Source organism: Cryptomeria japonica, chromosome 9 (assembly GCF_030272615.1).
Source record: "Cryptomeria japonica chromosome 9, Sugi_1.0, whole genome shotgun sequence".
Lineage (NCBI taxonomy): Eukaryota > Viridiplantae > Streptophyta > Pinopsida > Cupressales > Cupressaceae > Cryptomeria > Cryptomeria japonica.
The window spans coordinates 650,678,106-650,692,236 of record NC_081413.1 but is presented as its reverse complement, the minus strand read 5'-3'; the positions used below and the strand labels follow the sequence as shown (position 1 = coordinate 650,692,236).

The 14,131-nt window shown below is 34.8% G+C and overlaps 1 protein-coding gene across 1 annotated transcript; it reads left to right on the top strand.

The window, feature by feature from the left end:
* Positions 1-868: 868 nt before the first annotated feature.
* LOC131045756 (peroxidase 25) lies at positions 869-2,599 on the top strand. Its single transcript, XM_057979347.2, has 4 exons — positions 869-1,103; positions 1,195-1,374; positions 1,684-1,846; positions 1,932-2,599. The coding sequence occupies exons 1-4, from the start codon at positions 897-899 to the stop codon at positions 2,351-2,353; spliced, it is 972 nt and encodes a 323-aa protein (XP_057835330.2). The 5' UTR covers positions 869-896; the 3' UTR covers positions 2,354-2,599.
* The last annotated feature ends 11,532 nt before the right edge of the window (positions 2,600-14,131 follow it).

Here is a 14,131-nt window from a genome sequence, read left to right as displayed (position 1 = left end):
AACAAAAGTATGATCATAAATCATGCACTACAATAAATTATTCATTATTATACATAAAACTAAATGCACTTTACCTTATTTATCAATTCTAATTTTTATCTAATACCTAATTGGATACTTTTATTTAGATTAATAAACTGAAATGTTTTATAATATTAAAGAGACATCACTGCACCTCCTGCTTCACATGTCCATATGTGGCCTGAAAAATTAGGTAAAAGCCTATACATGGTTACTTTTAACATAGGCATGACCCTAGAAAAGCCGAGCAAAAGGCCTTTATACAGTACTGTAATTTAAGGTAAAAGGAACTTTCTAAGAAAAAGAACAAAAGAGATAAAAGAATGTTGGCATTTGTGTTTATCTACGAAGCATTGAAAATGAGCCCAATTCAAACTTTGGAGCTCACCATCTAGAATCCCTTGACTTGTAAAGTCTCCTCTCTTACCACCTAATTCTCCCCCCTCTGTAATGCAGGAATCCACTGAAACCCACCTAAGAGTGGTGTATCTTCTTTCAAGTAAAAAACAAAACATTTGCTACACAAGATGGGCCCTGCAAACATACTAATATTCTTCATTTTCCTTTCTTTCACACCTATGAAGATTTTGTTCACTTTTGAACCGTCACAGAAGAAAGGAATAAAGCCAATGGGATAAAGAAGTAAAACGCGTCGATCTGAATATGATGTCAAGTCAAAGCCTGGCACAATGCACAACAGCTAGCTTTGTCATGTCATAAAGAAAGTCCATGCATTTGCAAATGGCCGGCAGCCAAGATTGACTCTTGAGCTATTGAATAGCTATATAAAGCTTGTGTTGAAGTCTGAAATATCAGACATCAAGCAAGTTTTAGTTAAGGTTTCAACTTGAAATCTCCTGTGAAGTTGAGAAGCCATGGCAATGGGCATACTGCAATTTCTGGCCTTCTCGTTGGGTGTTTTTGTATTGGCAGGAGCTCAGGGAACCAAAGTTGGGTTCTATTCCTCCACTTGTCCAAAGGCTGAATCCATTGTTACATCCACCGTCAAGACACATTTTAATGCTGATCAAACAATTGCAGCTGGCCTGCTAAGGCTTTTCTTCCATGACTGCTTTGTTCAAGTAAGAAATCAATGGCTTTTTTATTTCACATCATAAGAAAAAGGTTTTTATAGGAAGTTTACTAAGAGTTGGGTGAATTATTGTAATGCAGGGTTGTGATGCGTCCATATTGATCACTGGTCCATCTGCAGAGAAAAACTCGCTGACTAATCTGGGGTTACGTGGGTTTGAGGTTGTGGAGGATGCCAAAACACAGGTAGAAGCTGCGTGCCCAGGAGTCGTCTCTTGTGCTGACATTCTTGCCCTTGCTTCTCGAGATGCTGTTGTGCTGGTATTCTTCTTCTTTCCCTTATTTGAACCGTTTGTTTTTCCTGGTTTTATTTCTTTTCGATTTGATTGTAGAGCTTTAAAAAACTGATCATTGTATAATAAATAATCAATAAGTATAGGGATGAATAGATCTTTTTAATGATATTAGATTTTCACAATTCATAATTTTAATAATTGCTGTAATTTTAATTTCTCAACGTCTCAACATTACAGATCAGACTCTATAATCCATCATAAATCATCCTATTTAAATATCAGTACTTGTTCTTAAGATTATTAATTTTAATACGTGGTTTGCAATGCAATGCAGAGCACGGGACCAACGTGGGATGTACCGACTGGTAGAAGAGACGGCTTAGTTTCATCTTCCTCAGACGCTGCCAATCTCCCAACACCTGCTGATTCTGTCACCGTCCAGAAACAGAAATTCGCTGACAAAGGCCTCACGACCGAAGATCTTGTAACTCTCGTTGGTGAGCACTCAAACCACACTCTACAGTGTACACCAACTAATCCATAACTGTAAAAATTTAATCTTTTTATCATTTTTGCATGTAGGAGCCCATACGATTGGACAGACAGATTGCCAGTTCTTCAGCTACAGACTGTACAACTTTACGACGACAGGGAACGCTGACCCTACCATCAGCAGCTCATATCTCTCTCAACTGCAGTCACTCTGCCCCTCCGGCGGCGACGGTTCGAAGCGCGTGGCTCTGGACAAGGGCAGCCAGTTGAACTTCGATGACAGCTTCTTTAAGAATGTGAGGGACGGCAATGCAGTGCTGGAGTCAGATCAGAGATTGTGGGGCGACGCCTCCACCAAAAGCGTAGTTCAAAAGTATGCGGGCACCATAAGAGGAGTGCTGGGCGTCAGATTTGATTTGGCTTTTGCTAAGGCCATGGTCAAATTGAGTAACGTCGGTGTGAAAACTGGGAGTGATGGCGAGATTCGCAAAGTCTGTTCTGCCTTCAATTGATCTTCGTTCTTCCTCGGCAATGACATGTGTTAGGATTTTGTTTATGGGAATAAATTTAAGAGTTCTATAGGTCCCCACTGTCGATTTAAGGCTGGCCATTTACAGTGGGTTAGGTTGTGAATTTTCAAATTTTTGATTTGTCTGTGGTGTGACAGATTGTTGTAGGAGGGCTCCAAGAGCTAAGCTCCTAGTTGGAGTAAATTCTCCACTTCTCTAGAATAAATACAATATATATATTTTTGGTAAGAGTTCCATAATAGTTCAAGAGGGAAATAAAGAGAATTAGCTTTTATAATGAGAGTTTGATGTTAATTTTAAATTTAAAGATCATGTTTTCATTGGGAGTTCTCATTTTTAATTGATGAAAGACATTTTTTCTTATGTTAATCAAGAGACAATTATTCAAAAGTGTTTGTCTTTTCATTAATTAATAAACATTGTCATATGCACATTCTTATGTGTGGAGAGACAATAATTTATATTAAAGAGTTTCAAGTAATAACCCCATTAAATTTTACATTTAATGATTAAATAATAGCATATTTTTTTATTCTTTTGGCTCTCTTTATTTCGATGATAGATCATAGAATGTGATCCAAAACGTTGATGCAATTTAATGTTGAACACAATTGAATCCAAAAATAACTATATCTTGATATTATGAAAATCTCTTTTCATTAAGATAAAATAAACAATAGAAAAAAATACAATAATTTTAAATAGTTTTAAAGTAAAATAAATAAATCTAAAGTAAATAAAATAGAAAACAATAAATTTCAATAAAATAAAATAAATCTTAAATAAATAAATAATTTTTTAAAATAATGTAAATGAAATCATTTTTTAATAGCATAAAGTAAAATAAAGTAACTTTTAATAAACAATACAATTCAAAGTTCTATAGTATTAATGTATTATGTATATCTTGATGTGCATAAAATTGACTTTGATTTAATTTATATTTGTCACACAAATAATTTGTTTTTTAACTTAGCTTTCCTCCATCATAACTTAAATTGACCTTACTTCCTTTCATCACTTAATGTAATAATTCATTTGACCTAGTTTTTTTTTGACCTAACTCCCTTTTATCACTTACTACATTAATTAACTTTGCTTGCATAGACATTTTGAGCTTCATTTCATCACTTACTATAATTTTGAGCTACATATTTTCACTCCAAACATATGCAACATTTATGCAGAACAAAGAACTTTGTCAATTCCTTGGAGGTCATCAAAAGATAGTAATTTATTTGTCAATTCCTTGGAGGTCATCAAAAGATAGTAATTTACTTAACAGAGATTTATTAAAAAATAATTTACTACACAAACTTTTAAGTAGCTTTAGATTGTACATAACATAATTTAAAAAAATAATAAGGTTCTTACTATTTGCAAGAAGCCCAATATGCTAAAGATAAATTGAGCATTGCACATTTGATAATATTGAAAATAATTAATGATGAAATTTTTCAGACCTGTCCGTCTTTCTAAAAAAGAATGAAAGGGATCTGTACCTATATTTGTTAACTACTGAACTTTTTCAGATAAAATGTAGATCTATAATATTTTCATTGTCCTAAAAATAATCTGTTAAAGCTAACCCAATAGACAAATGCACAATATGTAATATGGTGATTAAGAATAAATATACAGAATAAGAGATGAGCCCTTGGATGCCCTTAGATGAAACATTTTGTGGAGATCCTCCAATAGATTAGTGTGGTTGATTTTAATGAGCGGTAATCATGTTTAGGTTGTAAAATTTATTCTAATATTTTAATTCAATGTTTTTAATGTTGTAGTTGTGAAAGGACATGGGTATTTTTAATTTGTGCACCCATGATTTTTTATTAGTTCCTCTCATGACAGGAAAACTGATATATTCACCCAAATCTATTAAATGTCAAGGCATCAACCAATCAAATCAAGAATTAAAATAGGTTGACCATGTGAAAGCATCAATCAATCAAAATTAAGAATTAAAATAGGTTGACCAAATTTTCTAATGTTTATATTTTTTCATATTTATTTCAAAATACACAAATTGATTTATTTATTATTCTATTGATAATAATAATCTAATAGAGTCATATTAGGATGATGTCAACATTTTAAATGTCAAAAAATCAATCAATGAGAAGAAATAATTAAAATAGGTTGATCAAATTTCCTAATGTTTGTATTTTCATACAATACTGTTTCGTCATGTTTCTTTTGACAATGCAATGGATAATAAAGCCACTTGATTTTTTATAATAATAATAATTTAAAATATATAAAATTATAGATATCAAACATATAAAATGATTAAATGTATAGTTTTAATTAACTCGTTTGTATAATGATAAGATAATAATTTCTTATATAATATTTTATAATAAATAAAATTATTAGATAATAATATATTAATGAACTAATTATAAGATATTAATTATATATAAATTAAATATAATTGTATAATTAATACTTATTATAATATAATCATTAATAACAAATAATTGAATACTTACTATGAGTAATAATAGATGTTATTAATAATTAATATTATAATAATTTATTATTATATGTCTAATATTATTATTATAATATAGATTAATTATTACATGTATAATTATACATAATAGTACTTATCATAATTATTATTATATTTAATTAATTAACAATAATAATTGTATAGCTATTATAATTATATAATTATTATTATAAAATATATTAATTAATTTTAGTTTAATGATTAAGAATAATTGTACATAAGAGTTTTAATTATAATTTGACATACAATGTTTCTTACAAAATCTTGGAAATAAGTTTCTTAATACATGATTACCATTAAAGATTATATGTAGATTCACAAATGAACAATAAAAATGAAATTAATAAACCATATTTTAAAAAGTAGTAAGTGCCAACAATATTTTACTATGGTAATTGAACTATGCAAATTTTATAGTGTTATTAAATCCATGCCTAATGCATAATGAAATCTCAAATGCTAACCCTAAGTTATTATTTTCATTTTCACCAATCTATAAATATTTATAATCTTGCAAACTATAGTGCAATTTGAAATTATTGATGCATGCCATACTTTTCTTTACTAAGTTCTTTTATAATTTTAGGCTTTTTTTTCCAAATTTATTGTCTTAAGTTATAGACTAATGCATATACTATTTGTAAAGTGTTTCTAAATAGTCCAATCTTAATAAATGATTTACTACAATTTGTATAATATAGTATTTCTATATGTATAGTACATTCAATTTAATAAGAGTGTAGAAAAGAGTTCAAAATTATGATTCTTATTCAGTTTAATACAATTTGAAAAATTTCAGGACATTTTTGATGAATTCAACTCAAGAAATCAATGTTGTTCATTTTATAATGAATGTGAATACAACAACACAAAGGCGTGAAGAGCTTTGTGGCAAGAAGCAAGTAGCATCAGATGTGAGAAATGCTAATAGAAAATTAGTCTTGTTGGACCACCAAAATTTCCAATGCAATATAATTCTTTTTTTTTTTTTAAAGAGGGGTAAAAATTTATTAAATAAAATCGAATGGTACAAAGAACAAGGCCTCAAGCCCAGAAATGAAAACAAAAACAAAGAACTCAACAGAAAGCCCCCAAACGGACAACAACTAATCTGCTAAATCCTCCTTGACCAAATCCTCAAGAATATGAACATACTTCGAGGGTAGATGAACCCAGTCTTCAACTCTCTACCCCTCCAAGTGACCTGAAGCCTACTTCACCAGACAATTAGCAACTCTATTCCACTCACGGGGAACATAACAAAAAGAAACTGCCTCCAAGGAAGCACTCAAAGAAAGAATGCAATATAATTCTTATGGTTCAAAACTACTAACCATTATTTTGCTTTCCCCAATGATCAATTGTTGAAAGAAATATAAATGTAATTGGTTATTTAGCACAGATTAATTAAATTGAAATAACCCTTATAACATGTTCTTAGAATTGAATCTGAATTTTAATAATTCACAATCATTAGTTGCATTGTACATTATTCCCAAATTACCACGTCATAAACAAACACAAAAGAAATTTTCTTCATGAAAAATCAATTATTGAAATTCATAATATCATAAATTATATTCGAGTTACAAAAAGAGTTCTTGAACCTTTCTATAATGGTATAGATGATTATCCTGATTTAAAAACCACCTCTAGCAATCCATACACTTGTTGTTTTCCTTTCAATGACTATTACAATAAAGGACTTCTATCACATGGAAAACAAAAAAATTGCACACTACACAAAAGACAAGAGAAAAGAGTAAACAAATGCTAGTTGAATTTAATGGAATATAATAATGTAAAAAATTATATTGAAGTTATAAAAGTTCTTGGAATTTTTTATAAAACAATAAATGTCATGCATGTCCTTTAAAGCCCATGCAGCTTGAATGCGATCAACTAACGTACTATAAATCCATGAACATTGTTATATTCATTTAAATTTGCATTACAACTGTAGACACCTAAAATTGTCATGTCTAATTAAATAAATATTTTATTTATTTAATTATCTAAGCCTAATTCTTCTATTAATTAAATAAATCCTTATTTATTTAATTAATTCATTTATCCTCTTCTGGCCTTATTTCTCATTTAAATAAATACATTTATTTATTTAAATTATCCTTTTCCTAAATTAAATAAATATCTTATTTATTTAATTATCCCACTTCTACTATTAATTAAATAAATCCTTATTTATTTAATTAATTCATTAGCTTTTTCTACACATGACACATGTCATTCATCTCTTAGTTCCTACACTACCTACCTCTTTCATTATTTTGGTATTTCTTCTACCTACCCTCTAATCCTAGCCGACCTCTCTTTTTACACCTCTCAATCTTAACCCTCCATTTCTTATTGTGTCTTCTATTTAAGGAGATGCTTCCTTCATTGTCAAACCCTAATGACTAATGACTGATTTTGGAGTACTTGGCTACACTACGATTCTACTTGCAACCACATTCTGTTCTTTGTTGAGCTCTTGTGCATATAAAAATCTGAGAGCAAATATATCAAGCAAGATCAATGGAGATAGGAAGAATGGAGATCAAAACCCTATTGGACATGTGATGGTATAATCTTTGTGATTTCATTTGATTTGCATTGTCTTAGGTAATCTTCATATGTTATGGTGGATCTTTGTTGATTGTTAGGCTAGGGTTTAGTGGTTGGATTCATTTAGCCTTTCAATATTGTTATTATTGTTATCCATTTTCACCATATACATTTTGGCACGCCCGGTGGGACCCTTGTCCCTTTGCATTTAACATTTTTGTTGCAGATTTTGCATTTTTGAAGTTGCAGATCGGACAATTTTCGACGACATTTTAGGTTTTTCCACGTCTGCAAGCGTTCGGATCGCGTTTTTGTGTTTCAGAAGCATCTACAATATCGTGAATCGCGTCTGTGTTTTTGTCAGAATTTATTTTGCAGGTTTTTGGAGCCGCATCTGTGAATTGAAAACGCGTCTGTGTCGAATCTTCCCGAGTCTGTGTTCGAAAAAAACGTCTGCATTCTGTAAGCGCGTCTGTGCATCATAGAACCGTGTCTGTGTCATACAGACGCGTTTGTGTCTGGTATAACTGCGTCTGTGCTTTCTGTTTTGCAATTTTCAAATTTTTCTTTGATTCAGGTTTTCGGATTTTATACTTAGGGTTTCAGATCTGGTTTATTTTCGGCTAACCCTTGCAGATCTAGCTAACTAAGTTTGTGCAGCTTGCTTTGGAGGCAAAAAACATTTTTGTTGAAGGTCCCTTTTTCACAAAGTCTTTTGGGTTTTCTAAAATTTACCTAACTTGTGTTCTTGCAGGAAGGGGTTATCATTTGAAACAACCCAAACTACTAACAATTTTGTTGCAGGGCCTTTGCTAGGGTTTTGTAATTTTGTTGTGTGCCTTGTTTTCATAGATTAGCAAACACTTCCATTGGTGCACTAAAATTGAATCATTGTCTTTTGTGTCTTGAGCAATAGGCTCTTTTTGTTTAATCTTTAGAGGGCCTGTCTTCCCGTGTGGTCATTAGGACTACTAGTGAGAAGAGAACGACCCAAGTGGTAGCGAGGAAAACCCACCTCATCCAAACCACTATAATCAAATGTATTCATGGTGAAAACTATGAATAACGTGTGTTGATTAGTTCATACCGACACTATGTCTCCCCATAAACCCGTTTGATCAAATTTATTTGATCATTTGTAGGGCGTAACCCCTACCGGCTGGGAGCCTTCTGTATTTACAGAGCTAAAAGTGCCACATGTATGGCCACACGAGCGGATGCCCTTACTAGCACCTTTTTGTTTTAGAAGCCCAAATCCTTCTAGTTGTTGAGGCAGGAGGTTAGACCTCTGGTAGCGGCCCACACACATACGATTCTTAGTAGAGATACAAAGTTCGCCATGGGGAGTTTTCATGGGGACTGATGCTTGGCTGACCCGAGAAGTGAGTGCCGAGGGTGGAGCCAGTGAGGTCAAGCATCTAAGTATCCGCTCTGAATAGCGTAGCCTCGGGGGTAAAACCCTATGTGGGATCAACAACTATTGTCTTGGCCAGCCCTAAGATTTGTGCTTGTCTTATGCTAAACACTCAAACATTCAAGACTAAACAACAAAACATTGTGTCTTTTGTGTCTTCAAGTGTATGCAAAACTTTTTACATCAAACAACACACTTTTGGAGTCTAGACAGTTTGCAAACATTGAGTCATCAACATTGTGTCCTCTTGTCACGAAAAACAGTCAAACAGTCGGATTTGGTCACAACAAAACAACTTCACAGATTGGAAAAATTGCACGAAGTTTACAAAAACACGTCTGTGTCTGTTTTAAACGCGTCTGCGTAATCTAAGCGCGTCTGTGAAGGGCAGAACAGCGTCTGTGTTTTTATCAGCGTCTATGTCCAACAGAGAAGCGTCTGTGTCTGGGAATCGCGTTTGTGAAGCATACAGAGGCGTCTGTGTCAGGAATTGAAAACTTTAACAGTCCAGCAAACAAAGAAAATCAGTTTCAAAATACTTGAGCTTCCTAGGTTGTCTCTTCAGGTTTCATCTAGCATTCAACCTGTCCTAAGGTCTCATACAGTGCATCATTGCTTTACATCTCATTTTACATTCATACTTGTCTAAAAACTTGAGTCAAAAAGGTCACTTGCTTATCCTCACTATACTCTTTCAACACACTACATACAACTACACTTTGCTAAGTGGTCCCTCATCAAGGTTTCTTACCTTTGGGTCTCATTTGGTCTTACTTAGAGTCAAGGTCAGCTTACCTCATCAAGAGAAATGATCCTCTCTTTGGAAGTCACACCTACTCTACTACTTACATACTTGGTCTTACATTTTGGACATTGCAAGTACACCTCAAGATTCATTTACATTCCATACAACTCTTGGTCTTCCATACTCTTTTCACTTTTCATCTAGTCTCTCACATCTTGGTCAAACACCTAGTTCATGGTTGAAACCCGCCTTCAAAAATCTAGGAGAATAGCTAAGGAAGCTCAAGAGTCCGCAAACATGAGTTCTTATGAGTATGACAATGATTTATTCTACGATCCTGAGCACACTACATTACCAGACATGAATGTTTATAGAAACAATCCAAATGTGGAAAGCGCAAATACTATAAACAACAATGCTACACACAATGACAATGTTGACAACTCTTCAATACTATCAGCAGACATAGAAGAATCCATAATGAATCCTCATTTCAATAGATTGGTTGAAGAGATAATGAGGAGAGATCGTCAGTACTTTTTACACATGATGGCACAAAGTGGAGCTAAAATACCGCATGATTTTGACTTATCTCAACTTATGGAAAGTCGACCCTCACAAAAAACTCAACCCAACATGGATCAAAGGAGACCAAATAGTGGAGGAAATAGAGGACCGAATAATATGATGCCTGAGTCACCATCAGTTTTGCTTCAAAAACCATCAATCCCACATACACAAGCTCAAACGTATGATACTTACACTCAAAGACCATCATGGAGGCCTTATGCAGACAAATATGCACCATTACATGCTCAAGGTATGGATCAATCAAAACAAGTGGATACTCAAAGACATCCTCAAAATTTTGACACAAGGAGACCTCATGTCAAAATTGGGGGCAACACAATGGAAAATGAAATGCCTATTGAGTATGGTATATATGCACAAAACAGATATGGGGTCCCTCAACATGAAGTTATGCCAAGTGCTCCATATATGCCGCAACAATATAGACCTCCATATGGACATGTCTACGATCAGTATCATCCATACATGCAACAAGCTCCTCCTCAAATGGGTGTTTCAAACATGGGGTATGCTACAAGAAATCAATCTCCTCCCAAGAATAATTTGGAACAACAAATTAGAGATCTACAAAAGAAGATGGAGGACATGAGTACATCAAAACCAACATACACTATGAGAGATATATGTCCTTATCCCTTTGATAAGAGCATTCCAATGCCCCCATTTCCTGCACACTTTGTGACACCAAAATTTGACAAATATAGAGGGAGAGGAGACCCCAAGGCACACATAAGACAATTCTTCACAGCCTGCATTGAGGTAGCGGCAGAAGAAACATTCTTGATGAGGTTGTTTCCACAAAGCTTAGGCGATCAAGCTATGGAATGGTTTTCTCAATTACCTCCTGGTATTAAGTCATGGGGTGACTTGGCAGAGGCATTCATTCAACATTTCTCCTACAACATAGAAACAGATGTCTCAGTTACTACCTTGTGCAATACTAAACAAAAGGAAGGAGAATCTTTTGCAACATTTTTACAAAGATGGAGAAACTTAGCTAGCAGATGCTCTTGCGAAATCCCGCAGAAACAAATGGTGGAAATGTTCACACAAAATGTTAACAAGGCTATTGGCTATGATCTCAGAAAAGCTTGTTTGTCTACATTCAAGGATGTTATTGAAAAAGGCCTAGCAACAGAAAAGGTCTTAATTGAACAAGGAGTTATCAAGATATTTAAAGAAAACAAAGATGACTTTAAAGGAAAGGACAAACCAAAATTTTGGAACAAGAACAAGAATACAGTTAATGATGGCGTGGTTGATGCCAATACAGTGAGACCAAAGTTTATCTTTGCTGGATCAAGTTCTACAAACAATCAAGTGAACAATCAAACGACTTCTAAACCACGAAGGAAGTACACCCCATTGGGAGAACCACTTGAATCAGTATTCAAAAAGCTTGTGGCGAACAAAGTGATAACAGTTCCAGATTTTCCTCCATATGAGCCAAAGGTCAAACCTAATTGGTGGAATGATGATGAGTTTTGTGAATTTCATAAGAGCAAGGGTCATAAGACAAGTAATTGCCATCAATTGAAGAACATTGTGCAAGATCTCATTGATAGAGGCGACATTGAGATTGAGGGACATTCATCTAATCAAGAGCATGAGATGTTTAAGGAACCGTTCCCAAAACACGACAAAGGAAAAGGCAAAGTCACGGATGATCAAGCCAATTACACTAGAGCACCTTACAATTATGATTCTACTATCAATCACATCTCGATGGACAATCATATTTCTACTATTACTATCAAGAACAAAAATCCTGAGAATCCTTCTCAGAGACCCAAGATTGTCCTAAAGGGTGTGGGATCTTCCTCCGAGTCTACTTCTGAATGTCATGTTACAACTCGTCGAGGTAAGATTACATTGCCAGGTGCCTCAACTAAGAATACCAATTCTTCATCAATCAAGCCTGAGTATGACCTTGTAGAACAGTTAGGGAAGACACCCGCGCTCATCTCCATTCTTGAGCTTCTACGCATATCCCCTGCTCATAAGGCTATTCTTGATAAAATCTTGAGAGATACTGCCGTTCCTACCGATCTGAACGTGGACTAGTTTCAAGCCATGGTGGGATATCTTTCCATTCCACATTCCCTTACATTCACAGAAGCCGATGATGCCTCCGTAAGTCAGCCACATAATGCACCATTACATATTGAAGCCTTCATACACAAGCATCGAATAAAGCGAGTCCTGATAGATGGAGGAGCTGGTCTAAACATTTGTACATTGAGCACCATTAAACAATTGGGATATTCCGATAAAGCTGTGAATTCAAAAAATCAAATTACCATCAAGGCATATGATGATGAAGAACGCTCATCCAAGGGCACAGTTACCTTACCGCTAAGAATTGGGCCAGTCACAAAGGATGTGGTTTGTCAAGTCCTAGATCTGGATCTCACATATAACATATTGTTAGGACGTCCTTGGATTCATGAAATGAGGGCAGTCCCATCGACATACCATCAATGCATTAAGTTTCCTCATAATGGAGTCGAGGTAACGGTCAACGGTGATCCAAATCCGTTCATATATTGCAATAACTTGAGATCACATACTGAGACTATAATTCCCAGTAATCGTGAGGCTACTCCTTCTTCGGCGTACATTGATCCTGAGTCATTAAAACCCTCGACATCCAAACAAGGTGAACTTAGAAGCAAGTTTCAAGACAAAGGCATGGGAGAATACACTTTGAATCAGACAATGTTTTTACGACAAGTCATGAGTTCTCCAAAAGAATATGGGAGGCCACATCCTAACAAGCAAATCTCCATCATGATACTCAAATGGGATCCTACTACCTTTCAAAGATGGGGTGAACTAGAAGAGGAAAATTTATACAAAATGCTCTACAAAGATGTTGAAGAGGACACACAAGATCAGATTATTATACCCTGTGAGAACTATGGCAAAGGCTTCAAAATTCTGCAAAGATTCGGGTATGATGGAAAAAGCCCTCTCGGGTTACGCAAAGAAGGCATCATGGAGCCCTTACAACCTGAGTTAACTACAAGAAGGGAACGCTCAAAGGGACTTGGTTTTCTGAATTCCAAGATACACAATAAAAGAACAAAAGAGGCATTGCGAATCAAAGTTGCCGAAATTCAACAAGAGGACTACTATTCCACAGATTCTAATGAGTGGGAATGGGGTTCAGACAAATCCTCCAGTGACTATGAGCTCACCGAGACATTCAGAGAACCAGATGAACCCACAAAAGAGGAGGAATTTTACAAAAAGTTCAGAGTTGGTCAAGAACCAACCCATAAGGATCCCGCACAGTCTTTGTTTCAAGGTCCTAGGTTGAAATCGCATAGGATAAGGACACCTGTCCCTGAAGGCACTACTAGTGATGATAATTTGGATTCACTCGCGATCGAAACTGATGAGGAGAGTGCCATCGATGACCTCGACAATTGTCTTGACATACCTGAATATAACCACATCTTCACTCTTCGCCCTGCAAACTCTGAAAACACTAAAGAACTTCCCCTTGTTCACCCCCAACTCATTGACTGGGATCATGAAGGACGAGCACAATTTGATACATTTCAAAATGACGAAGCTATTATCGACTATCTTGGCATACGAGATGATCTTCCCCCTGGAGACCACAAAGCAGGATACACCATAGAACTCAACAACATGGCATATTTTGGTGAGGGTGTCGGGCCTTCTAGTCGCAAAAATGTGAAAATAAGAACAAATCAAGGGTCTTATGGCAAAAACCACACTGTGGTGCTATCTGACTCCAAAAAAGTAAAAAGAAAGGACGTATCTGAGGGAGAAAACCTCTCTGAGGCACCCGAAGATGGAAGGCTCGACATTCTCCCAGCATCATATGAGGAAAAATCATCCATGTTGGTAGAGGAGACTATAAAGACAAACATTGGTACGGAAGAGGTTCCA

What these genes read in the sequence shown, in the direction of transcription:
- LOC131045756 (XM_057979347.2), top strand. Translation starts at nt 897, where the DNA reads ATGGCAATGGGCATACTGCAATTTCTGGCCTTCTCGTTGGGTGTTTTT. An exon ending in TCCATGACTGCTTTGTTCAA is followed by an intron (nt 1,104 to 1,194) that starts GTAAGAAATCAA and finishes ATTGTAATGCAG; the next exon opens with GGTTGTGATGCGTCCATATT. An exon ending in AGATCTTGTAACTCTCGTTG is followed by an intron (nt 1,847 to 1,931) that starts GTGAGCACTCAA and finishes TTTTGCATGTAG; the next exon opens with GAGCCCATACGATTGGACAG.